At 35.8% G+C, this 27,525-nt stretch overlaps 1 protein-coding gene across 2 annotated transcripts in view; it reads right to left on the bottom strand.

Moving 5' to 3' along the window:
- GULP1 (GULP PTB domain containing engulfment adaptor 1) overlaps positions 1-23,806 on the bottom strand; it is an 88,028-nt gene extending 64,222 nt beyond the window's left edge. The window contains exons 1-3 of one of the 2 annotated variants that reach the window (XM_069860768.1): positions 23,713-23,806; positions 22,143-22,231; positions 11,340-11,401 (exon numbers count right to left, since the gene is read on the bottom strand). In XM_069860768.1, the coding sequence (XP_069716869.1) occupies positions 11,340-11,401; positions 22,143-22,170 (90 nt within the window). In that variant the 5' untranslated portion in view covers positions 22,171-22,231; positions 23,713-23,806. The remainder of the gene's footprint in view (positions 1-11,339; positions 11,402-22,142; positions 22,232-23,712) is intronic. The other variant, XM_069860769.1, reaches the window with a different exon arrangement.
- Between the last annotated feature and the right edge of the window lie 3,719 nt (positions 23,807-27,525).

Raw genomic sequence — 27,525 nt, 5'->3', positions numbered from 1 at the left:
CCTATATTTCACTCAATTGTACTGAAGTAGTACAAAAAGCTCTACATCTTCAGGCTCTTCTACAAAGATGTCAAATGTACTGTTAGAAACTTCAGAACACAGAGGCCACCTTTGATTTAATCCTCCCCAATGTCCGCAGATGCTAACTACCATTACTGGCAAGTTCTGAGGGAACTTTACTGCACTGCAGTGTGAAATGTTTTCATTGTTACTACTTGTATAAACCTACCAGTCTACCTCAATGTTCTTTAGCACTCCCATAAAGCTAAAGAACAGACCTCTCCCTCAAAAAAAACCCCATCTAGTACAATTAAAGGAACAGCAAGATACCCAATAACCAAGTGCTGGTATTCTCACAACTTTCTTAAGAGTTATATTATAACTTAGGACATGTAAAACTGTTGCCCTAGTTTTTGGCTCTGTTTCGCCCTGCTGTATGAACAGTTTTTTCATACTGCCACTGCTCCTTTAACTGCAGCACGCACTGGGCTGCTCTGCATTAGCGTTCTGCAGGCTAATTAGCTTTTTTCACAAAACACAGCACTTTAAAGTCTGAACTCTGTGTCCTCCAGCTCCATCTGTCCTGCTGATTTTTTTTTCCTGTTGCAAATATTCAGCCTATCAAACAAAACCTCCCCAAGAACAATGACACTGAATCGAGATGACAAGTAACCCTTAAGAACAAATAAGCTACGTTGTCAAGCGTTCGATAACAAAACCAATCTTAGTTCACAAAACTGCAATAACATTCTGATTATCAGTAAGGTGTAACTTTCTATACTTTGGAGCAATCTGATTAACTCAAAACTTCTTTAAGAGAGTGAGGCAGTTGAATTAGGGGTGCACCTCAGAGCCACATGAGTAAAGAGGCCATGATGTCATTCAGAAAGAGCTGTTCCTTCAAAGAGGTATTTGCCAGATGACTTCAGTGTTAGGCATAAAACTGAGTGCAGGCTTCAGATTCTTTCATAACAACATGTATGAGAACAGCCAGGAGTTTCCATGTGCCATTTCAAGGTGGGATTGTGCAATTCTGACTATTTAGCTTGCAATAATTTCTTCAGACTGAAGCTGGGACACAAAACAATAAAAGCCTTCCTCTGTTGAGCGTAAACAAACCCTCCAAGCTGTGAAAGAAATTGTGATGGATTTTTGTATATATATTAATAAAAACAAACTGAAAAGTATTAAAGTTAGTCTTTTGTAATGGAAAATATTAACAACAACTTATAAAAGCAAAGACACAATTCCACAGAAATTTTCAATTTTGTAAATAAAGTTTTTTTTGCTCTTAACTATTTTCTACCTCCTTTGTCCTTGACTAATTCGAAAATGTTGAACATTACTATCATGCTCTTTTGCCATGGCAACAGACAACGACGTAAACACAGAAATGGGAATTCCCCATGGGACAAAAACCAGAAGTCATCAGAATTAGGAAGAAAATTCTTCAAACACAAATAGCCTCAGTAATAAGAACAAATAACTACTGTCCATTACTCTCAGTTTATTAAAGCCCTTTTCCAGTTTAATGTGAAATACAAAATTGCCTATTTTAAGGACATTATATCACTTCTGAATCAGGGCCTTTAATATTCTGAACCTTACTGCAGCATTGATTAGAAAAACGACTCCTGTTTTAATTCTCAAATCATAGAAACACTTGGCTGTCAAAGAGAGGACAAACAGTGCACCAGAAAATAGAGAAAGAAAGAATCACGAATGTGCACAGCGAGTGCTTTAACTTCAGTAGTCTAGAAACTTAATACCACTTCTGGTAATTTTTTCATGCAACAAAGATTTTGAACATAATCTGAATATCTTCCTTTTAAACTGCCATTATCACAGAAAATCATCTGTTCTTTGAATGCTCATATTATATAACTACTTCAGTGTGCAGTAAACAATTTATGCATATATTCTATGGAGAGATAATAGACACCACAGGACAGATTTATGTACTGAGGTGTATTAAAGGACCAGAACATTAAGTGTGAATGACTTTGTCATTTTTGGAGGGTTTGTTTTTTTGTCTCCTAGACTGCAGTGCTTAGGAAAGAGAACCACTATACCTGTAAAAAACGAATGAGCATAACATTTTCTTAGTAAAGGAACGTCAGTGGGGAAATATGCTGAGTTAGTATGTAAAGTGTAATACATAAACATGGATAATCCACAAGAATATGCTAAAATAAATGCCATATTCTCATAAAATAAAAGCACTATTTTGATAAGTGGCAAAGAAAATGTGTGTTTTCTAACTAAAATTTTTTATTTGCAGCTGAAAGCTACTTCCCAAGCAGCATCTACTACTTTTACTGTGTTGTAAAATTTTACACAAATGACACCTATAGATATCTTCTCGAGTTACTGTACTCACAGAATGCCCCCAGAAATTTTCAGAAAATACTTGACTAGGGTAGCCATGTAAAAATCAGATGAGCTGTCTGTCTGTGTAAGTTAGGGAGAGAGAAGCTCCATGTGACAGAGAAGAAAAACACTGAGTACAAATCAGAGTAGGAATTGTGAGCCCGAAATTGCATCAAGTTTGAAGTTCTCAGAAAATATCTTTAAATAAAGTAGGTATCTTGCAGAAAAGAAAAAAGACAGGGAAATCAGCACTGTTCTAGGTGCTTTGATTTTCTGAAATGAAAAGGGATGATAGTAATAATAATAATAAAGCATACCTAGGAGTTAAGCTGAAGAGAAAAAGAACAGAGGCTGGAGTGTACCAACATAAGGAAGTTTAAGACTAAATAGCTGGCATTTAAACACAGCATTTTAATAGCATTTTCACCTAATACAGGATTGTGAGCAGAATACAAGATCACCTACTAATAGATCTTCAGCAGGAGTCACACTTAATATTTTTATAGAATAACATAAACACACTGGAAACCTTTTAAGAAATGTAACCCTGCCTCATTATCCCTGAATGTCCTGCCTACACAGAAGTCTGCATCCCTCTCTTTCATTTCAGTCACATTGTGGAAGCAATTGTCAATGAGCCTTCACAAGAAACCCACTTTTTACTTTGGTTTAGCTACACTGGATCTTTCACTTCTCCTGCACGTATCTGGAAGTGTCTTCTTTGTGATGATTATGAGTGGATTGTTTTATAAATCTGTTCATAGTCTCTCTTGTTAACTTGTTGTTTAGAAGAAACTCTTTTCACATGGTCTCACATGAAAGGCAGCTATAAAACATATGTGATCACCAGAATTCAGCACCTGTACTTCATGGAGACTGACATCTCAGGTAAATCGTTCCAAGAGAACTTAACTGAGTTGGAAAGTAATTTATAAATTATTTCATAATGGCAATTAACCTAACACTAATGTTGGCTCTCACTTCTTACTTCATAAAAAGAAGTATGCTTTTCAATAAAGGACCTATATCCTGATGCTAAAGTAGTAAAATAAATCTGGTTTGGATCATTATAGCAATACTTATCTACTTAGGTAACCATAACAAAAGAAAATAGTGTATTTTAAACCCCTTCATGTAAGGATTTAGATTCTTCTCTAAATAGCAACATAATCCTCTTTATTAAGGGAGCAGGTATTAAGAATACATAAATGTATTTTGAGCTCAAGGCACTGAAGCAAAATTTGAAATTTAGGATCTGATTTGAGCAGAGAGATTTAGGGCAGATTTGTGGAAATCCTCCAGTATTACTTCAGTTCCCTATCTTTTAATTGAAGATAATAATTCACTTATTTCTTGCCTGCATTGTCATTTAATTATTCCAGCTGAAAAGAAAGCTAAGGAGAGCGAGGTCCAAGGTCTTCTGTTGCTTACTTATTCTGAACATTGATCTATGACTATTTGCATCAGAGTGCCACCTAGAGCCTTTGCCTCATTATTCTAGAGGCTGCACAAACATCAAAAAGACAGTCTTTAGCTTCAAAGAATCTATGATCTAACAAACTGAAATAAATTACACTAACCTCTTGGAAAAGCACAGCACAATTTCAGTTAGTACTTCTGAGAATTACTGATAAAAAAACAATATAAAACATTGAATCCCATTCTTTCTTGTACACATCATTCTAACAGCAAATACTAATAGAAGTAAAAAGCTATACCAAACTGAACAGAGCACTCTCAGATTTTGGAAATAAAACATATGTGAAGAGGTCCTGCTTTCCCACCTCCCTTTCTTCTGGTTGCCCAAAGGTAAGAAGAGGAAGATGGCAAATCCCTAAAATACATCACTAAAGAAGTAAGGAGGATTCACTTGACCTCATAACAAAACTAAACCACTCGTACTGTTATTTACACATATCATAGCTGTTAAAACTGATTTGAAGATTAGGTACAACATGCAGTTTTGGAGAAAAGCCTCATAAAGTGCAAATTGGGATACGGCCTCTAAATTCTCACATTCTCAGTTTCAATAGATTTTCAGCAATAATCCTATATTCCTGAGTAGACAAGACCTCCTTCCCACCTAGTCTTATTAACAGAATACTGTAATTAATGTGATTTGCTGAGTTACTTATCTCTGTCTCCCTAGTATCTCCAATTTTGCTACAGCAACACTAAGGACACTTTTAGTCCATGCTTGAAACTATCTGTTCCTTCAAATGCAACCTTTGGTTGCAGACATAACATTAAGATTTTATATATATCCTCATTTCCACATTTTCCCCTCTTTTCAGTAATACTACAGTAACAAATCGAAAAACAACTTGTAAAACTATAGGAACTTATTAGATTTGATTTCCCTTAAGGATTCAGAATGAAGAAAATATTACTTCTGCAAAATATACAGTAGTGAAAGAAATCATTTTAGATGAATGTAGTCTATCACTTTCTCCCTTTTAGTGGCCAACAATAATTTCTAGTGAAAATGCAAAACATTTTAACAAAGCTTTACAAATCAGTTTATGCACATATTTTTCGTTGCTATGACACAAACCAGAAATGACTAGTTCCTCTAGTCAGTTACAGCTAAAGTTCTCAGGTTCAAAGTTCAAAATGCTTTTTAAGATAGGCCAAGGTTAGCTTTACACTTTCTGAATCAGAGTAATCTGAATCAGCTGATCATCTCCAGAGGTCCCTTCCAACCTAAATTATTCCAAAACCTTACGTTTCAATTCCTAAAGGAAATCCTAATACAAATGCAACATAGCCAAAGGACAAATCTAATATTCAAGGAACCATAAGGCATTCCCATCTTTCTAAAACTGAGGGGTTTTTTGGCCTCAAAGTCCAACAATGAACTGAGTCTCTGGCAGTTTTGTATTTTCAATCTAGATTATAGTTGTTAGATATTATATCTATAGTGCCAAATAACTGATTCTAGAACTTCCTATCAAAAAATACGTCTAAAGCTGCTGGCTGATTAAAAATAATTTTTACTTGATGAAAGAACTGAAATCTATAATGCTCATAAAGTTTGAGATGAGGAAAAAGATCATAACTAAGCAGGCAGTGCACTAAAGAGATCGGATGTGAAGGCAAGCTGTGCAAGAGAAACAAAAAGATTGGAAAGGAAACTTAAAATAGTGAACACTCCAGGGCTGTGGTAGGTTACAGCTTCAATGCTGCTTCACTACACAGTTAAGTACTATTTAACACATTACTGAGAAAGGGACTTAAGATACTTCTCAAATCCTATGCTGCATACACTGCTATTAATTGGTGTGATCTCTTTTCTTCTTGCCTTGAAATCATAACTTCTATGTCTTACTTGCATTGCAAATCCCTTTCATACTTGTAATTGAAGTACGTCATACAGTACTTAGAGACCAAGGGATCATAAGCAGAACCTGAAAGAAGATGAGAGCTCTGGAGAAGAAATCAAAATCTACTGTTTAGTTTTTCAGTTGCAGTTTATAATGTATTAATAAAAATACCAATATTTTTCATTTTACTTCCATAAATAAATTTATTGATACTTAATTTTTATTTTTACTGGAATCTTCAAAAAACATTTCACTAAAGCACATGTGCTCTATTGATTGCTTTTTCCAAGAGAAGAAAAGAAATGAAACATTATATGTTACATTAAACCTTCATGCATTATTTCAGAAGTTTTGAAACTCTTTTTATTTTCTATTAGGCCTGAGTGGTCAAATGATGATGCCATGCCGGGTCTTTATGTAGAGCAGGTGCAGCAAATAGTCTGTTTTCTGTGGTAGCACCTGAGCAGGACCTTGCAATAGCACACTGCAATAGTTCTGGGTGAACAAAACCAAGAAGGGCATCAGCCTTTACACTGACTCTTTACACTGTTCATGTGTTCCTAACATAAGCTGCAGTATTCTAAACTAAAAGTTAGGCAACAGGTGAAGTACCCATAAGAACTCTGTCCCTGCTTTTAGTACATATATATATTCATCTTCATACACCTCTATTACACTGCAGAATTAACAGTACATGTACCTGCAGCATCCAGATATAAACTACTTCCCACTCCCATCCCTTCATTCTGCAACTGTTCATCACTTTGCCAAATTGTAATTACTTTAATGTAGGCATTCTATCTCGTGTGTATGCCTCAAAATTACAACATTTTTTGCATTTATGTATGACATTGGGAGCTTCAGTCAAACCTAAAGCTCTCTGTGTAAGCTACATGTAAACAGACTTTATTAAAGAAAAACTGGATTTTGTCATAAACTTCATTCCTTTCTGGCAGCAGATCATCTTCTGGAGAACAAGAGTGATCTGTAGAGCCTGAAATTGTTCAGCTGGGTATTTTACACGTAACTAATAGAGGGCTATGGACCCCTAAAAAGAGATCACACACACATCAAAACCACACTGCTGCTATTCTGCAAAATTTTTAAAAGCTTTTCAGTTAGTGTGCAATTATAAATAATATTAGTACTCCTATTATAAACCAGTCACATTTTTCAAAGTTTTGAGATAATCAATAGTAAATGGATGCAAAAGACAAAACTCTACCTGCAGACACACATCTAAACCATAAACCACGTGCTAATAATTCGTGCACAATGATCTTGATGAGCTGAGGTGTAGGGGCATTGTGGGCTACTCAAGCACAGCCAAGGCAATAATACAGTCCTCGAACTTGTGTGCTCTCATATGTAGGTGAGATATCCAGTTGTGTGCAAATACTATTCCACTTCCTTTACTGTACAGCAAGACACTATTGATGGAAAGAAAAAAAAGTGGGTTTGGGCTCAAAAGACTGGACTAAGACTCAGGAGGTGCATACTTAATTCTTGCCCCTTTACAAACCGGCTGTATAACCTCAGATAAAACAGACTGACCGCTTTTCAAAAGTATTCATTGTTCCACGGAGCCTTCTGAGGAACTAACAAATGTTTAGATTTTAAGGAAGCTGAAACGTTCACCAGTTTTCACAGAGACAAATAACTGAAACTACCTGATGCTGAACAGTTAAAATGCAGCTCCCCTCATTTAGCTACTTATGAGATTATGTTTATTGCTGTTGAAAGTTTACATACAATGCTTCTGCATCTATTTTGTAGGAGATTTGTGGATATAATGCCATTCTCTTCTACTCTTCTCCCATTTTAAGCATATAACCTTGTAAGCAAGATGGAAGAGGTAGGTCCATTTCCCTGAAGCAAATAAGTCTGTTGGCTGCACCACTTGCACACTCTAAATACTTCATGTGTTATTTACATGATTATTCCATGTATGTTATAGTGAGTAAAATTATAATTTTCTGCTTTCATATTTCATATTAATTTTTCATGGGTTTAAATACTATATTAATTATGACAACATCCAAGACATTTTGACACTGTAATGAAAGTCAATTAGAATTAAGTTATTAATTTTAATAAATTAGATGTAGGAAAATTAAATATTTCTTGTAATGTTCTCTTCTATTTCATTAGTTTCTAATTTTCAAAATTTCCAGGTGCTGTTTGGAATATCTTGCTGTTTCTAACTTCACCACATAAATTTAAGTATACTTTTTAGTAGCGTGCTTTGTATCTCTGTTTACTTGGAAAATCTATACACAATTTTCCCTTTGATGTCCTTTCATTGATTGCTTTTACTGACACACACCCACAACCATTCCATAGCGTGCTGACTGGATAGAAAACAGAGAAATTGCTAGCACAGCTACAGCAACAAAAATCTGTAGTAGAAGTGCAGTTTATACCATGGAAACATGGTTTTGATAATACCATGCCTTAATGATAGCAATACGCAGATATTCAAAAGACATTATCACACCTATACTCAGTAAGAAGCAGCATATTTTTGACCTAAAACTCTTGCCCAACGTACCTGCTCCAGAAAAGTATTATTTGCCATTCCTGAATGATAAGTTGAAGGAATAGTAAACTACATAAAGTTGAAAACCTACTAAATGCTGTTTATTATTCTACAGTAAAGCTTAATACTCTTAGGTACTGCCAAGCAAGGCCTTTTTGCAGGGTATTTATTTATTACTAATGCGGGTTTTTTTCTTTTCCTTTTGCTACACTTGCAATACACACCCAAGATTTATTTAATTGTAGAGAGTAGAGGCCATCCATGAAACTGTACCACAATTCACAATAAATCGTCATCAATAAACTCACAATAGTACAAAGTAAAAGAGGTTTAACAGCCTTTGGGGGAAAGCTTTGCTGTTTCATCTTCAAAGTCTCAGATTTAAACTTCATCAAGAACCATAAATATATCTATAACATGATACAAAGTTTTAAAATAAAACAAGCCTGAAGTAAACATTAGGATAACAGCTGTCTCAGCATTAGGAATGCATTGCACCTCTTGGTAAAATAAACTCCCAAGGGTTTCAGATGCCTTCATGTTCTTACGTAAAACAGCAGTTCTTCAGCCTACTGCAAGGCCAAAGCTACGGACTCCACAGGCTTGCAAAGCAGAACCAATACTATGCAAATTGAAAATACATACACATGGAAATTTTACATAAGCCAAAGAACAGCCAAGTGACTATAAAGCGGAATATATATAATTTTCTACAAAAAAATATTCAGAAAACACTGCTGGTTTGGGCAGTAGTTACATGATGAGAACAGTAAGTTTTATAAATGAGTCAGATTCCAGTACAAAGTCACTTTGATCGCTTTTCTTTTAGAAATTGGCCTACAATCAACAGAATTAATTTAAAGACAAAAGAGAACTCTTCTCCCTGTAGTACAGAAATAACACAAACATCTGTTCTTATTTACAGAACATCGCAGAAAAAGAGATGATACAAAAAGAAATTTTGGTTTCCCTTGGCATTTTATACCATGATAATGTTAAAATTGCTCAATTGCCCATGGAAAAAGAACATCTCTGGTATTGCTTTCAATCAAATTGATTTTATTTTCTGAACATGTTACTCTTCGTTCACATAATTATCTTATGAAATTAATCAAATAAAGTGTTGTCTTTTCCTCGCAACAAATATAAAAGTTACATGAAGAGAATGTTAGAGAACTGGAAGTGGAACAATATGAACATTTGAGAGAAAAAAAAATAAAAATCAATGAGTCTTTTTCAATATTTGCTTTATAAATGCTTCCTGAGTCTTTAATAATTATTTCACAATGCAGTTACAAGATATGAAATCAATGGGATATTTTAATTAAAAATCAAAATGTTAGAAAATCCAAATGCAGTACTAATAGATACACACTTTCCTCTTCAAAAGAAAAATATTGCAAAAGTTAATGAAAACAGTACTTGAGAACTGAGGTAGAAACATCACCTAGATCCAATAATGTTGTTATTACGTCCACATACTTCAGATAACTTCATAAAAGTTATGCAAATTTATGCCAGGTCTCAGTAAAAAAAACAGTGTGGAAATCCCATACCCTTTACACTCCAGTTACAGAGCCCAGCAATTTTTCACTTGCTTTGGAATAATGAATGAAATAACTGACAGTTATGAATAATTTTCTACTGTAATCCAAATGAAAAGAAATGAGTAACTTTGGGTTTGAGGGCTACATGCTGTAGCAGATTGCAGTTTCCTTCAGGTACTTTGGCAGACCTCAGAGGCCAAGAGAACACAAGTTGAGCAGGTCCTGTGAAGTCAGAACCCACATTAAACACGAGCAGAACTGGAGAGGACACTTAGGCATATGTTGGCCTAAGTATAAGGAAATATTGGGTTTGACCAACAGTCTTTCTAATAAGACTGAGAACAGACTTCTTGGTATACGAATTCCCTATCTCTTTCTTTCTCCCCCCCAAAGTTGGTGATGCTGTTGTTTCTATAGTTACCACCATCTTCTTTATTCTAAAATTTTTTCAGCATAGCTATACTGACACCTATACACAAGATACACTCTTAAGGCAATGGGACGTGAAAAATCGAAGAGGTTTTTTCTCTTTAAGTAATGATCAAAACCAATTTGACATCGTTCAGTGTGTTAATTTTACAGAACTCATAGCTTCATCTTGCTCTTAAAACAGCCCACACAGTCACCCCAGCAAGTATTTCTCCCTCTCAAAATCTGTGCTATGAAAGCCAAGGTGTCTGGTGAGGCTACACAGATAAGTAGTAAAACACCCTTTGGTCAAAAAAAACAGTTTGAGAGGTCACAGATTAAAAACATGTTCACCTGTCACCTAGCAGAATGAGACTCGGATTTCCACTACAAATGCTTGCTCACTATGTGGTAATACTAGGGAAAAAAAAATAACAAACACAACATCCCCTACAAGCATAGGAAACGAAGTCCTGGCCTGTGAAAAAATTTTATATTCAGAACCATGGTGGAAATATCCTCCCAGTTTAATGGTGAGTAATAGCCAATTACTCTGTTTATTCTGAGTTAAGTTGAGTACTGCATATTCCCTCCTCCTTCCAGGAAACCTTTTTAATTCCAAGAAGATGCGTTCTTGTGAACAGATGTCATTAGGCTAATTGAATTAGTATTGTATAACTACTTTGTAACTGGGATATGAAATTACTTCTGGGTTTACTGTGCAAAAATCCCATTATTTGTCTACTATTATTTCCAGAATATCTCACATCCAGAAGATATGACATTTCAATATGTCCACAGACAAGACTGTTACTCATTGTCTTCAAAATAAGTTTGTGCTATTTATTTTAATTTCTATAGTACTGTAAGTACACAGCTTGATTTTAAATTTCTTCATACTCAAAATCTCCATCCATTTGGTATCAATTAGAAGTTTTGCTTTCTAGAAAAACATCAAATGTTTCAGAACAAGAATCAACCAGCAATTCGTTAAGAAAGAGAAATTTTCCATCTGCAAAACAGACATTTACTAAGTTATTCTTTGCTGTTTCATTTGGCTAATTCACATCTCTACAGTTTTCAAATGAAAAGCAAGATAGAACATGCTGCGTTCTAAAGTTAAGAGGACAAAGTAACTTTATATCTTCTTACCTTTGCATTATAGGGAATATAATGCTTTGATAAGGCTTCAGGAGTGTGCATCCATGTTTTGTCTACAGAAAAGCAAAATAAAAGAAGCACTGAATAGGTTATTCAATTGTTAATTTAATTATTACACTATCTATCTGGAAAACATCCATCACCCTTCCTTTTATTCAGGTAAATATCTGCCTGAAGTAGTTCCTGCGGCTGGAGGGAGAAACAGTATATCTCACAACCTCCCAACAATTTACAAGAAAGAATCTGGTTACTTCTCTTGGGTGCATTTCCCATTTTAACCAAATTGATTTACCATAAGAATTCTAACACCTCCTCCAAGACATATTTATGGCTCTAAGATTGTTTGCTGTTTCTGCCTCAGATCAAGATTTTCTGCATCCTGCTGTTGTTGTTTGAAGTACTGAATGCATGTTGCACTTCTAATGATGAAGGGGTTTTTTATAAATTATGTGCTTTTCTGGATGAATTATCAAGATATTAAAGGGACAAAGGTTATTATTTTCGAAAAATTTTCAGAGCAATAACTGATAGGAAAAAAACAAACCCAAACCCTAATCCTTTTCACGTTGCAGTAACTGATCTGGGAGCTTTGATCACCTATAATATTTTCCTACATATCCTAAATGAATTTGCATATTTTCCTCTAATGATTTTCACATCACAAGACTGTGTGATTGTCTTACTTTTCCAGCAATGTTTCATATTATGATGCAAGTTCATTATTTGTGAAGTACATTTTCCCTTCAGTTTAATGTTAACTAAGAACGTTCCACATAATTTAAGTTGGAATTCCAAACATTAGAAAAAGCTTTTTATTAGTAATTTAGAAACCATTTTTAAAGTTATCTAATTTGAAAGCATTTAAGAAAAAAAAAAAAGGTAGTGTTCCAAAACACTAAGTTGCATTACCAGCTGCATGAGAGATTCTATAACACTGAGCAGTATTTTATACCCCACGCATTCAATATTTAGTAGTGTTTTCTAACATGAGACTATTCCTGTTCTAATTAGCATGCATTAAAGTCACAAATCTAGAATCTTATTGAATTAAGTAACAGGAAAATAGCTTAAAGCAAACCCCTACCCTTGGATATTCACAGACAATTCCATTTTCCCTTAATGAGAATTGCAGTTACAGCAATTACTAACATTTTTGTTAATTACATACAAGAAAAATAAAATCCTGTTCACGAGCAAAATTCGTGATGTGTATTGACACTGAATCAGTAACAAAATATTTCTGAGTATACAGAAGCAAGAAAACTGTTACACAAGATATTTACCAAACACCACAGTAACAAGATCAAAACTGCAAAGCTATAAGAAATCTTTTTCTTTAAGCAAATTTCATTTTACAGTAATGTTCAGCTCCACTACTTATGAGTGATACTATCACTTCTTAATTAAGGAAGCAGCAGCAACCAGGAGTACAGTTATTCACTCAAGTGGCTCTTCCTTTCAATTGTGGCTTGTGATTAGAAAACTAGAACAGAGAACCACACTCATTTCCCAGAATATTTTAAGATCTGATGTTCAATATTCTATTTTGAGTATAATATGAAAAGCTGATCTAAAAAGTAAAAAGCAACAATCAGTGTGAATTAGGAAGGTTAAAATAAAGCTTGACAACCGAAAGAACATCAGTACATCCGTAAGCATTCTATTTTATGCTAGTGCCCTGCTGAAAGCCAGATGAGCTGACTGGCCATGGGGCTTGACTGCAAGTCCCAGATACAGAGGAGGCTGGCACATAAGGCAGGACTGTCACGCTTACTGCAGCAGAGCGAAGACCCGCACATGGCAAATTTCAGCTTTGAATTATGCATTCACATTGTTAATGTCAGTGTTTTATTTGCCCATTTACCCATTTCTTGCATATCAGGTGTCTGCTAGCTTCAGCAGAAATGTGGTGTGTTTATAAATATGTAAAGAAAAATCTAATAAAAATAGTCCAAAATAAAACACTGAATCTTTTAAAAATAACAACAAAAAACCCACTACCCTAACAGTCATCCACTCATTTCAGTGCCTAGTACTAGCACAAATAAGCAATTGGAGTGTAGCTTCTCAAACAACTTAATAGACAGGCAACAGGTACCAGTGAAACTAACCGTTCCTTACAAATGGTTCCTCCTCCCCTCTTCACATTGACAAGAAGGGCAAGTGCAAATCTGAAAAAAAGTTATTTAATTTGGGATCCAAGTTTGAAATACTGGTCTCGATTAAGCTGCTAGTAATGCGGCTGAGAGCACTGGGGTTGTTTAGCCTGGAGAAGAGGAGGCTGAGGGGAGACCTCATTGCTCTCTACAACTACCTGAAAGGAGGTTGTGGAGAGGAGGGTGCTGGCCTCTTCTCCCAAGTGACAGGGGACAGGACAAGAGGGAATGGCCTCAAGCTCCGCCAGGGGAGGTTTAGGCTGGACATTAGGGAAAAATTCTTCACAGAAAGGGTCATTGGGAACTGGAACAGGCTGTCCAAGGAGGTGGTTAAGTCACCTTCCCTGGAGGTGTTTAAGGCACGGGTGGACGAGGTGCTAAGGGGAATGGTTTAGGACTCGATGATCCAGTGGGGCCTCTTCCAACCTGGTTATTCTATGATTCTATAATTCTATGATTCTAATCTTTCCAATTCGTAATTAGGTATAAAGCTTAACCTTAAAAATTTTTTGTGAAGCCATCCACTTGCCTACTAACTTCAAATTGTAAAACTATAGGTATTCCAGCAAGTAAAAGTACTGCTAGGAATATGCTTCCATAACTGTTGATACCCCTATTTACGGAAAGATAAGGAAATACAGATGGGTACTTTCAGCATACAAGTAAATAAATAATTTAGTAGGCTATCAAAAAATTCCTGGATTCTATGATTCTTCTGCCATTAATTTAAACAGTGATTCAGGAAGCAGCATTTCCAACATCCAGATGTAGATCTGCAGACACTGTGACATAGGTATTCAAGTTTTCCATTGTCATCAGAAGCCCATTTCCTTGAGGCAAGTAATAATCAAAAAGTGGTGTCACTTAATACTAAGCAAAATCAGTATGAGGCAAAATTCACATTGATAGCAAAGACATGCAAAAATCCCACAGCGACGTTTGTTAGCATTTCCTTCTGAATCATAAGCTCTGATTTTGGAGTTCTGCCTCTGTCAGAAGCAGTTTGAAGTACTGCTTGGACTTAGTTTGTTAGTGGTTAAGAAATACCAATTTCAAGACATTTTGCATCTAATAAACCAGAAAAAAATACGGCAAAAAAAGAAAACCTAAAAGTAGTCATTTGATTAAATACCTCATGTAGATGTGTCTTGTGGCTTGCATGATCTCTCACTTATTTTAAAATTAATTTTAAATGGGTGTTCACAGCTTAGTGCTTAATAATTCATTCTGAAGAAACAAAGTGTGAAACCCCATAATGAAAATCACAGTTCATGTTATTATTTTATTAGTAATATAGCAGCAAGAATTCTAGACACTTTATAGATAAATAAAACAGCAAGTCCTAAAGAAAGGAACAAAACCCTAGATAAAACCAGAACTGACAACTTCATGTATCTAACATAACAGTAGTAAAAAGTGAGAGACTCGTGTTATCAAACCAGGGGAAAACTACTTATTTTGGATCTTGTCTGAAGATTGCCTTAACATTTACATTAATTTTTAAACAAGGCCCTAGTTATTTTTTGAGAATTATGAGTCTTATCCACCCAGAGTCCATTAAAACCTAAGCTGAATTTAGCCTGAATGAGGTATGAGAGATTCCAAGAGGTCAAAGCCCAAGTATGTGATGGTTTTGCCAAACATGCTGGCACTGCATAGGAGGAAAGATGGGAGAAATGTATCACCATTCATAATTCCAGGATACAGGGTAAGCCACACCCCTGCTTCAAGAAAATCAGTAATCCTGTAGTCGCTATGCACCACCTCCCCACGTGCACTGCACGCTGTGCAGCACAGGCTTTTTGAGAGCCCCTCTAGCACAGTGTCCCACCTTGTTTTTAAGAGAATCTGACCTGGTTGAAAGCTTCTCAGGTTTTGCTCCCTGTCAGCACACACTAATCTGCATATGAAAGAACCCAGGGTTTAACAGAATAGAGGATTAACTGTGCTCAGAATCAAACTTCACTCCTTTCTCATCCCTCTTGAATCATAGCAGCCCCTTTCCAGTACAAAGAAAAGATTCCTTTTCAGCATTTCACATCAAATTTCACATCAGCATTTCACATCAAATGCTTGGTCATCACACAACCTGGGAGCACCAGTGTGAGCATTTCAGAGGCTTCAGTGGCACTGGGAAAGCCAAGGAAGAGGAACACGCGAAAGTCAACAGACTCAGGGACTTCATAAAATACCCAGAACAACTGTGCTGCACTTAGTGGAGGATGACATTAAGTTAGATAACAGCATGGCTGACCACTTATCTGCCAGAAACAAAAGCAGTAACAGTGCCAAGAAATTGTTATCCCTTTGAGATTAATTTCTCCACACATTACTGCCCACAGACATTATTGAATGGATTTAGCAGACAGGCACTGAAGAACTCTTTCCTAAATGGCAAAACAATGCTCAATAGTGCAAGTTTAATTAACTGCTTTTCTGAGCCCCAGTCTCATTATTAATTCATGCAAGATAAAAGTGGCTCCACTGAACTGTGCTTCCAAAGTGTTTATATGAGACCTAGTGGCCATTTCATTTAATATGATGAACAGAAAAATACTCTGACTTTAACTTTTTCTTTTATTTAGTGCCAAAGTGAAAATATAAGTTCTAGAATGTAAAAACTAAAAGCTTTTATTCTTTACTGAATCAAAATGTCTCTGACATCAATGGATGTTTTCCTTGCTAACAGAAGGGAAGAAAAAATCGTGGAACTGTCTTTTCTTCCTGCTTTATAGAACTTGCTATAGAAACAAAGATCTGATGTGACAACCAGCCTAGTAACAGTCTCCTGAAGAAGAGAGCGTCCCACAAAAAGGCAGGTTCTGGCAAGGCACACTTCTGCTAGTCAGACAACATGATACACTCTGTCGTCTTGACCACTGCATGCAACAAATGAACTGATAGGCAAGAGGCACAATACTTATTACCAGAGTTTTCATCTGAATGCAATACTTAAAACATTATTAACAGACATACATCTAACCATATTCTCCTATAATTCTGCTATAGTATTTGTCCCAGCTACATTCTAGGGGAATGACCGAGTACAGTCTGTGTGTCTAATAGCAGTAATTTAACAAAGGTAATACCAGGTTACTATAATTAAGCAATTGAAATTATGAGTCAGATTCTGCCCCGACCAAATGCTCATAAATATAAATAATTAAAAAACAACTACTTATATTGTTTCTTTTTCCTTTTTTGGGGGGGAGAGGGGGGCAAACAAGTAGTTCTTTGGAGGCGTATTTATCCTTTGACAAGACAACAGAGCTTTATCTCACTAAAACAGACTAAACTGCAGAACGCTTCACCTTTCTGGGTCCCTTCTTTCATAATATTTAGGATCTTATGAATGCTTTTTAACAGCTGATTACTAAAAAAGCAAAACCATATCACAGAATGCTGGGTTGGCATAGCGACAAAATGGAAATTAGGTCTAGTATTTGCATTTCCTCAAATAATAACACTCCCTGCAAAACCCACACATTTTATATTACATATTTTTAAGATATGGAGCTAGTACGTAGGTTTTGACAAGAAAGGAAAAAATAATCAAAATAATGTATTAGTGCAGCTAACCAGTGATAAGCAAATCTTTGCTTTTGTGCTTCTAATTTGTTAATGTTAAGAACTTTTAACAAGTTCAGCTTCCTAAATCAAAGGGAAAACCAAGAAAAAAAAAATCTGAGCTGTTTACCCTGCACTTCTTAGGCCTTTTTGTCACCAGAAGAGCTACACCATATCTTTGAAAAAAACTTCTAGTTGAAGTTGAAAGAGAGATTGCTGTTATATCATAATTTATTTTAAACGATCACATTTTCACAAGTTTTCACTAAGAAGTACGTACAGATCAAACTTTCAACTCTACCTTTCATTTCTGGAGCCAGAATTCAGTCAACTACTCCAGTAAAACAATAAAGAAATTTGGAAAAGTTAGGCTTGTTAAAAATGCATCTTTTTTTAAGAATTTCGAGCTGTTAAAGTAAGAACATTATGCATGTGAGTTTGGTAAGGCAGAACAAGGAAAAGGAACAGAAATGGGAATCTCAATACAGTTAAAATATAATTTTTATTTTCTAAGTCAGGAAGATTAAAATAGTGTAATAGAAAAGTTTAATTGAAACTTTTTTTTAAAGTTCTGATAAACTGGAAACAGAAGAAAGAAGAGTGGCAGCAACTATTAAGAACAACTACAATATGCATATCTGTAGCTTCCTCTTGCTTATGAGCCTAAGCTACATCCTTTTATGTACCTAACAGATTTAATTTCACAAAATAGTATTTTCCTGAGTGACATGTTTTGGATGTTCTTTGCAATTTTCCAAAGGATTTATAAGACAAAGTCCTATAAAACAAAGTAGTCACTGTGATACCTATCAAGGTATGGTTCTTACGCATCCAAATTCATTTCGCACAGAATAATACATCTTGTCTTAATTAGAGATTCATCTAGTTAACTTGCAATTTACCTACGTAACTCAAGCATTTAGGCCGTAGCTTGGCAAAGTTACTTGTAATAGTACACTTGGAAAAAAACTTATATTATACGCAAGCAAAAACTTACATGAAGAATTTATTAGCCTGTAGATCTCAAAAAAGATATGCTTGCCAGAACATCATGCAAATTGTGCAACATTCTGTGAACTAGGCTGTATAACTTTTAATAGGGTATAAGCCAAAAAGCTTCTTCAGTGCTGTCCCCATTGTAAAGCCAGTACTCAGTGCTTTATGGTTAAGCAGTGCGCATATGCACTCCTTAGGATTTGCAGAGGCAATGAACAGTTATTGTGGTAAATAACACTGTTAACTTGCCTAGAATATTCTGCTTTAGCAGATGATAGGTAAGATTATTTACACAATAACTTTCTGAAGACGAAATAGCCAACAGGAAATTATTCTCCTCATCTTAACAGAAAGAAAAACTAGCTTTATCTAAGTGGCCTTAACCTGAATTCTACAGAGAAAGTTTCCAAAACATACTCGTCATTTGTAGGCATGCATCCTTTAAAGACATACTGTAATAATTTCTTTCATAAACAATTAGATCTGTTCATTCTGCTTTCAAAATATAAATAAACACATGCAGAGTTGCACACAAATGCATGCAAACACACACACACTGCAAGACTAGCTGCTTCCTTGGTCCACCAACAGAATATGATTTGGTCCTTGCCAAATTAAGGCAGTAACCCTTTAACATTTGTTGTTGGCATACTTGAAGGTATACCACCATAGCCTAATAACAGCAACATAATTCAGTGACTTGGTCACTGAATATTGGTTTTCCATATGACCCGCCTTTGTGGAGGCATTACAAGAGTATAAAGATAACTGATTTTTTTATTAAGTAAGATTAACTGAAACTTTTGGTATACAAAACCCCACACTTTCTTCGTCCTAAACTTTGCTCTTGAAGAAATTCCTACTTAAAAAAACCCCAAAAACATAGAAACACCAAGCAGCAGGTTTTTTTGGGGGGACGGAGGCAGAGGAAGAGTTTTAAACTTAGGTTTGGTTTTGTCCTAGAACATGATACATGCTTTTATGAAAGGACAGAATGCAATCACAAAGAACATCTGAAGATCACAATGAGGAAGATTGTGACTACTCATATGACTTTAAAGTATATAAATATATACTCTTTCTTTAATGTTTCTTATCATTATTGCTAAGGTGAAGTCCAGCACACAATATCCCATTTGTTTAAATCACTGATGTGAAGTATGCACTCTGACAGAATGAAAGTATTTGCTTTACTTATGCCCTTCAGCTTGTTGGGGCTTTTCCTGTTGTCTACTCGTTCAGAAGAAAAAATATAAAATAAAACATGTCATCTGTGAAATGCAGCATAAGCTTACAATAAAAATAAAGATCACATTATAGCCAGTCCATTCACATAAAACAGCATCCTATAACCTTTGACTGCATTTTTTTTTATACATCAGACCCTACCCATGAAATGTATCTGTCTACACTTCAATAAACGAGACCCTTAAAAATCCACTGCATTGAAACATTACTGTTGAAACTTATGATTTATGGCAGGATTTTTCTTCAATATATTCTATTGAACATTATAAATACCATCTATATCTCACAAGCTGATAATGTGTGACCAATTACTAACCTTATGAACTGCTATCATATGAAAAAAATATTAGAAAATTCAGATTCCCACATACAACAGCAGTTTAGGCATTGAAATTTGTGCCATATGTAAACTAAGGCTGACATTTATTATGGGATGGAGAAACATCAGGATGTAACAAAGACTGGACTAAATTCAGCTGTGATGTACACTCTCAAGCTCACTGAAGTCCACTGGGATTCATGCTTTGTAATTCAGTATTAAATTTAGCCCAAAGCAGACATATGCACCAACATTTTTAGCACTATTTTGAGACACTCAAAAAGTATTTATTCCCAGGAGGTTTGAACTGTAGTCATTCCATATTTAGAAATACCTCTGTCTAGGAGGACAAGTAGTTTTCTTTCACATTTCTGATGAGGCAAAAGCCTCTACTTACATTCACCAGTTCTTACACTAATGGCTTTGAATGAAAGGCCACAGAACCATTAAAATGTGCCAAACTCATCTGGGAGAGGTACATCCATTCCCCAGAAAAATAACCAAGCCAAACCAAACACTCCATAGTTAATGCTTTCTGGTTTATGTATACACATTACCTGTGCAGACAATCATGTATAAATTAAAGACAAATAGGTAATTCAGTTTAGATATCAATACACTAATAACGAGAAAAATTTACATGAAAATATAGCGTTTACAAAGATCTCTTACAGGACAATTACATTAATATCCCTAAACTACTTAAAAGTGAGACTGAATTTATCAAGATCCAAAAAAATTTAAAGATGGACAGAATTCAATCAGACTTTTCTTGTACTACAACATTTAAAAGTGAGCATGCTAACACACCTGACTGTAAAGGAAAAATTGAAGGACTCTTCAAAAACCCTAGCATGGATCATGGATCATGGCTAACTGATGAGACTAAGTATTACAATTTGGATTGCAACAAGATTTTATTTATTTAAGATTACTGTGTAAGTACATCTTGAAGCAAGCTCAATTTGCCTAAACTTCACATTTTCTCATACTATTCACTGTCATTATTAGAATGAAAGATGAACATTTTGACTTGAATTCTGATACTTAAGCATATTAACCCTTCAACTAAAACGATTATCAGGCAAATAAAAATAATTACAACTAAAACACAAACAAAACTATGCAGGTTAGAAGTTCTGATTTGTGCTAAGTCTCAGGAAGTCAGACAGGCAAACCAGACAGTCAGACAGATGCTCAAAACCATGTCCCTCAAAAATAAGCTTACACTGAGTACTCGCTCCAGATACAATACCTTAGTACTAAATTCTGCTGCAAAATGAACTACTGGTAATATAGGAGCACTGTCCTGCTCTAGGACAAACCTGCTGTTTCCAGAACAGACTTTCTCAATACACAAACAGTTATCTCACACATAATATCTATGGGAAAGTTATTCTTCAAAGAATCAGGGTTAATTCAAAAAAGAACTCACTTCCTTTCTTCCCTAGCAACTCACATTTCCTTTGCAGTTCTTTTGTGAAAACACAGGTTGCAATTAAGCCTCCAACAGTTTGAAAACTAACAAACAAAAAATTAAGAATGTTTGGGTTTTGTGCTTCTCCTTGCTTTGTCTACTAAAGTCTGTCAATGATTTCCCGAACACTTAGAAAGAAGGTGGTGCTGCTTGAATCAGGTGATGGAGCAAGAACCGAACTTTTCAGTGAGTACAGCACAGTCCAAGTCATTTTAGCCACCAGCTTACCCTGTTCAAGAAGATATGAAGCTATGGCACTAGCTACTGCCTTCTCTATATGCATTGTATTAAAAGGCTAGCGTAGACCAGTTGTGACACAGAGAATTAGGGGACACACTATAAATCGGCACAATTCAGATATCTTTGGCTATTGTGAAAGCACTACTTATATCTGTTTAAACTCCCTTCACAATCCTATATATGTTTGAGACTGCTGTTAACTTAGCTCCAAGACAACAGACTGATGCAAGCCTGCAATGAGCACAAGCCCTACCAGCACAGCACCAGGATTGGTGCAAATTCAGAATAGCTTCTTAAAGCTAAGACATTTTCTGCTGCATTAGATATTTCAAGTATATTAAATACAGTTTTATAAAACAGTTTCTCTATAAATAAGAACTCAACAATATATATAGTAAACACGGAAGTCACCAACTCTTTAGAAGTTCCAAAACCCTTCAGCACGGCCTTTCATGTGTGCAAGGGGGGAAAAAAGGAATGTATTTTTAATATATACATGTATACAACCCACCCACCACACCCCCAAGAAAGAAAATATGAAACAGAACATAAGCCTTACAGTACAGAAAGCTCTAGAACTACCAGTTAAGAATGCTTTGCTCTGTACACATTATAGAAGGCTGTCCATTCAAAATTATTCAATTAGTACTTCCTTACACAATTGTTCAAAATTTATTCAAAAATTATTGATTATTCAAAATTACTTCAAATTCAAAGGTACTTCCTTAATATTCCAAAGAATTTATAAAGAACATTTATGTCTCCCATGGAACATAAGCTAAATTACTTACCTTTCTTCCTGCTAAAAGCACGATTCATGTTGAGAAATCTACCCCGTCAATGACGTTTCTGGGTTTGTTTTCCACCCCCCCACTTTAACCTGCAGAACAACACAAATAAAAGTACATTATTACATCTACAGTTAGCTCATTGTCTTAATATTAAACACAATGCAAAAGATTTTAACAATTCTGAAATTCAGAGAAACAGAAGGGAGATCGGCTTTGCTGAGGAAGAAACTGCAGAACTGAGAAGACTTATGTTAGAATGCCCAGCATTACTTAATTGAGAAAGACATTTTAAAGCTTTCTGTGAAGGTCTTCTCACTGAGACTTAAGGGACACAGAGAAGTACACATGAAGCCAAATAATATATGCAAATAGGTTGGAAAAAAAGCTCCACAAAAACATTCCTTTCACATTTGTGTCATTTAGGCTGCCAGACTTTTTCAAGATATGCTTTTATCTTCACTTGGGCAAGACATTGAAAAAAACAATTTAAAATCATAATATAAAGACTGCTTTCCACCCAGTGATTTAACACTGAAAAAACTGCCTTCAATCAGTGCAACTTCCTCTTGGTCTGATTACATCAGATTGTACAGTAATTTCTGTATTTCCTTCACTGAAAACACTGATACACTCGTAAATCCTTGTCTAAATTCTTGATTCTTAATATTATTTTATAATGCTATTCTTAACCAACATTTTGAAGCAAAATAAAATAAAATCCAACCCATCCAATGTTGTTCAAACCCCGTCCATTTTGCAATATAAAGATACTTGTTTTTCAACCATATGGAAAGATATTTCCATCACCTCTTCTCATTTTGTTCAAACTACCCAGCCAAAAGCTGCACCATTGCCCTTCCTCCTTCTCTGCTCTCACAGCAGTCTGGTCAGTCAAAGAAGAAAAAAAGGGGGCGGTGTTAAAAAAAGAAGGAAAAACTTTTAAAAAATTACAATAAACAAAACCAAAGCACTTGTCATTAGTTAGAATATTACCTTTGCTTTGAAAAAACCCAAAAGTAAAGTCAGTATTTCAAATATCAGCAACAAGACGACAAATTCATTTAAGATACTTCATGCTAATAAACACTTTTGTGGTGCTTGCCTCTCTTTTTCCAATAATTAAGTTGAAACCAATAAAAGCAATTACACCTTAATTTCCATATAGCCAGTTGATATTTTTCAAATTAGAACATGTGGGCAATTACAGCTAAAAACCATTTCTACTTTCTTTTCAAACAGTCACTGATGAAGCAAGACATCTTTTCCATACAGTCCCATGAAAATGAACATGTCCTTTTTCAGAACTGTTTTTTAAATTGTCTATTCTTGTTTTCATCCAGGAGACTACTAATCAACACATTTGAGACAGCTTACTGAGAATATGATCTCGTAAACAGAGACTATGCACACACATCATAAGGCTGTTAGCAGGCCACATTTCTGGAGATTATCAATCAAGTATTTTGTTTAAAACACTGTAAATAAGTATGTGTTTTCTTCTCATGGACAAAGATATATTAACGTTATAGTAGTCTATGCCAATAAAAGCCAAAATTTATTGTCTACTTACCTAAAAGTGGACACTATCTGCCTGAAGTGTGTTCATTCAATTCCCACAAAACATCAATAAAATAAAATACAGAAATGGCTTAGGCAAAACTAGTGTTAAAACCCTTAATCGGCGTACTTCCACTTATCACAGAAAATGCTATTAAACAGAGAAAGAAACACAATTAGCTACACGCAACTGCTTTTAAAATTCCCTCAAACTCTAATATGAATAACTTCATCAACCTCTCAGATGCAGAAAAAGCAGATGGCCCCATAAAAGTTTGCTATTTAAAAAAACAACCCAAACACCACAGGACTAATTTAAAATTCTTCAGCTGTGTTTGGGGCAAGGGGGCAATATCAGACTGTCATAAGTAGTGGCAAGGTTTTGATCAGGAGAAAAGCAAAGTTGTTGTTCAACATATCTGTGAACATCTTTGCTCACAATATTCCAACAGACAAACATAGCTATGGGATGCTTGACAGGCTTTCTGGTAGAATACAATTTTGTTTCTGGTAACACCAACACATAATACCACTGGAAGGAGCTGAGCTGTCTAAACTAAACTAAACTATACCAGTCTATTAAAAGCTTCTAATGAAGTAAATAACTCTCATTAGGGTACAGGGGGCCCTGTGCAGAAGTGAGGACTCCTTCTACAAAACCACTTGATCAGAAAGGATAAAGCAGTTAAAATAATCAGAGGCCTTAGGGAATAGGAATGTGCACCAAAATATTACTCATCACTTAGGAAGACACGCATATGTAAAGAATCTCTCCCCACCTTAGTTCTAGGAGTTTTCTTCAGCTTTGTCCAGAAACCAAACCCTGCTAGGGAACACAAATCCACATGTAATTTCACAAAAAATAGTTAATTGACAAAATATGAAGAATTCTGACAGACATAAATTAGGGAAATTTTGAGTTACATAGGTTATTTCTTTTAGGGCAGAGAGAAAACAGACAGAAAGAAAACAGAGAGGAAAGACTTAAAGAATAACTTTATTAAAATAAAAATAATAAAAATATCAATAACAGCCAGACCGCTTTAAACAGTAACAGTGGAAAGGAAACACCTTCACCTAATTTTTTTCCTTTGGTATCACTGCCACTAACCCCTCTCCTTCCATGGTGAGGTGCTTCTCTCAGTGAGGAGGAAACTGCATTTCATTGCAGGAAGTGCAATGAAAGAAGTAGGTTGGCTGACTGCAGCATTTGCAGGTATTTGGACTGGTGAGTGCAAGGACAGTAAGGTTTGAAGCGGAAAACCTCATCTCCATAACTGGGTGCTGTCTTCTATGCTTTATGTAGTAGATGGAAGAATCATAGAGCGGTTCGGGTTCAAAAGGACCTTAAAGATCACCCAGTTCCAACCACCCCTGCCATGGGCAGGGACACCTCTCACCAGACCAGGCTGCCCAAGGTCCCATCCAACCTGGCCTTGAACTCCTCCAGGGAGGGTGCATCCACAGGTTCCCTGGCCAACCCCCTTCCAATTTAAAGCCATTCCCCCTCATCCTATCACCACGTGCCCTTGTAAAAGATGCCTCCTCAGCTTTCTTGTACCCCCTTCAGGTACTGGAAGGCCAGTAAAAGGTTTTCTCAGAGCCTTCTCTTCTTCAGGCTGAAAAACCCCAACTCTCTCAGCCAGTCCTCGTATGGGAGGTGCTCCAGCCATCTGATCATCCATGTGGCCCTCCTCTGGATCCATTCCAACAGTTCCATATACTTATGTTGGGGACACACAGCGACAGTCTTCCAGCTGAAAGAACACTGATGTTTCCACGTGGAAATGTTTGAATGCCTGCAGGCTCTTTCAGAAATGTCATGGTTTGATATGTATTCTATATTTAGAGCTGTCTCAGACAAGCCAAGGAGGCAGTATTTGGGAAGGAGATGAAACAAGCCATCAGTGAAACTGGTCTCATTTGTCTCTTAGCTCCTCTTAAAAAACTGGATGTTGTTTGGGATTTATTTAGTGTACCCTCACCTGCCAGTCCCTTAGAATGGCATGGGCTACAACAATTATCTGGGCTGAACCTTTTTTTTAGGATGTACATGTTTTTCAACCCACAAATAATTCTTCCAACAAACTCCTCCTTAAGCCCCCAGTGTGCACCCACCAACTCCCTTTGGAAAAAAACATAAAATCAGGGGGTCACACCTCCCTTCTCTCTCAAACACATACAATTTCTATGCAAGACCAAATTTAGCTTCAGAAAACCTAAATATTCAGACTCTTCCTGTTCTCAAACCTCAGCCTTTCAAGCATAGCACATAACATTTCATAAAGAATGAAGTACAAAATGCCTTAGTCTGTTTTCAAAAGGGCCGCAGCACACAGGAATGTGTGATTCACTTATTTACAATGAAACCTTGGCTTATAAAGAAACTTCCAAAGGTAACATCAGAAAATTTTGGAATGTGTAACAGCTTTAAAAATCTTTTTCTGAACTAGACCAAAACACCATGAAAATGTCCCTGATACACGACATAATGAAGGGGAAAATTATTATAAAGGCCACATCAAGTGATACACAAAAATAAATCAACATCATCATAACATTATGTACTCAGCTTCCTTTTGTATACATAACTGGCATACGAACTTGCCATAAACCTTTCTCCTCTGGAACAGTAGAGTCGTAAGAAAAAAGATACTAGCACATTAATGATCAAAAACTTAGTGCAGACCCTGGACCTCCAGGGTCTCACAGGCAGGCATTTGTAATGTTTAGGAAGCAAGCAGTTTTGTTCATGGTTACAATATTACGTGTGCCCTTTCAATCAATAAGTAGTAATAGAATAATCTATAGGGCTACACGCAACAACAACAACATTTAAATGAAATTTAGCACTGTAAAATCTCACATGAAAACTATCCTTAGTAATGGCATAGCTCTACAGTCTTCACCAAAACTGAAACAGTTGCTGTCAACTGAAATTCCTAGACCATCCTTGGATTTATAACTTCATAGAAGCACAAATGGAATATCAAAGGAGAGCATTAAGTCACTGGAAAGCTTTACTTTATAAATTTCGTTAATCTCGGCATTTTCAAAAACATTCATTAGCCAGAACCACGCTCAGGCATGCTTTCTGACAGAAGGCAAATCTGCAGAAGTCAGAGGTTAATTCCTGTAATTTTTCACACAGTATGGGAGAGAACTGTTCAAGAACTGGTCTGCTGATGCTTTCCTTTCCCTATTACACCAAGGAGTATCTTCCTCTTGAGATGATGATATTCTCACTGGGGCAGAGCTCAGACAATTCTGCTGGATCAGCAGCCTGCAGTGAGGAAGGAATAAGAGGAAAGGGACCGGAAAAATCTATATGAAACTCATGCATTTCATGCCAGTTCCAATAAAGTTCAGGTAAGTGGCTTTTTACTTCCACGTTCCCTAAAAATAACCTACTCCTTTCCAAAGGAAAAAAAAAATACAAGTGATAAGGGATATCATAAAGATACCTGATAGCAAAACCAACTCTTTAGGCAAGATCAGTGCTAACTTTTGTTTTACAGAAACATTAAACAGCATCATCAAGAAATATAACAAGTCTCACTATTAAAGAGGAACTCCGAACAAAACGTTATTAAAACTGCTGCAAAGCACCAGTATATTATCAGACAGACCAGTTGCTAATGGCACAATCTTAAAAAAAGTAAGTACAAATTTTACTTGTTTCACAAAAACAGTTCTCCAGATCTGGGTTTTAAAGCATTAAACTAGATATTTAATTTAAAAATACTGCCTTTTGCAACGTATTCATTTGTAAACAATTACTTTGTATTATGTTTATGCTGCTATGTATTAGTGGATTACACTACTC

This window comes from Phaenicophaeus curvirostris, chromosome 7 (genome assembly GCF_032191515.1).
Source record: "Phaenicophaeus curvirostris isolate KB17595 chromosome 7, BPBGC_Pcur_1.0, whole genome shotgun sequence".
In the NCBI taxonomy this organism is placed as follows: Eukaryota; Metazoa; Chordata; class Aves; order Cuculiformes; family Cuculidae; genus Phaenicophaeus; species Phaenicophaeus curvirostris.
Note: the sequence above shows the minus strand (reverse complement) of the source record. Positions and strands in the feature narration are given on the sequence as shown.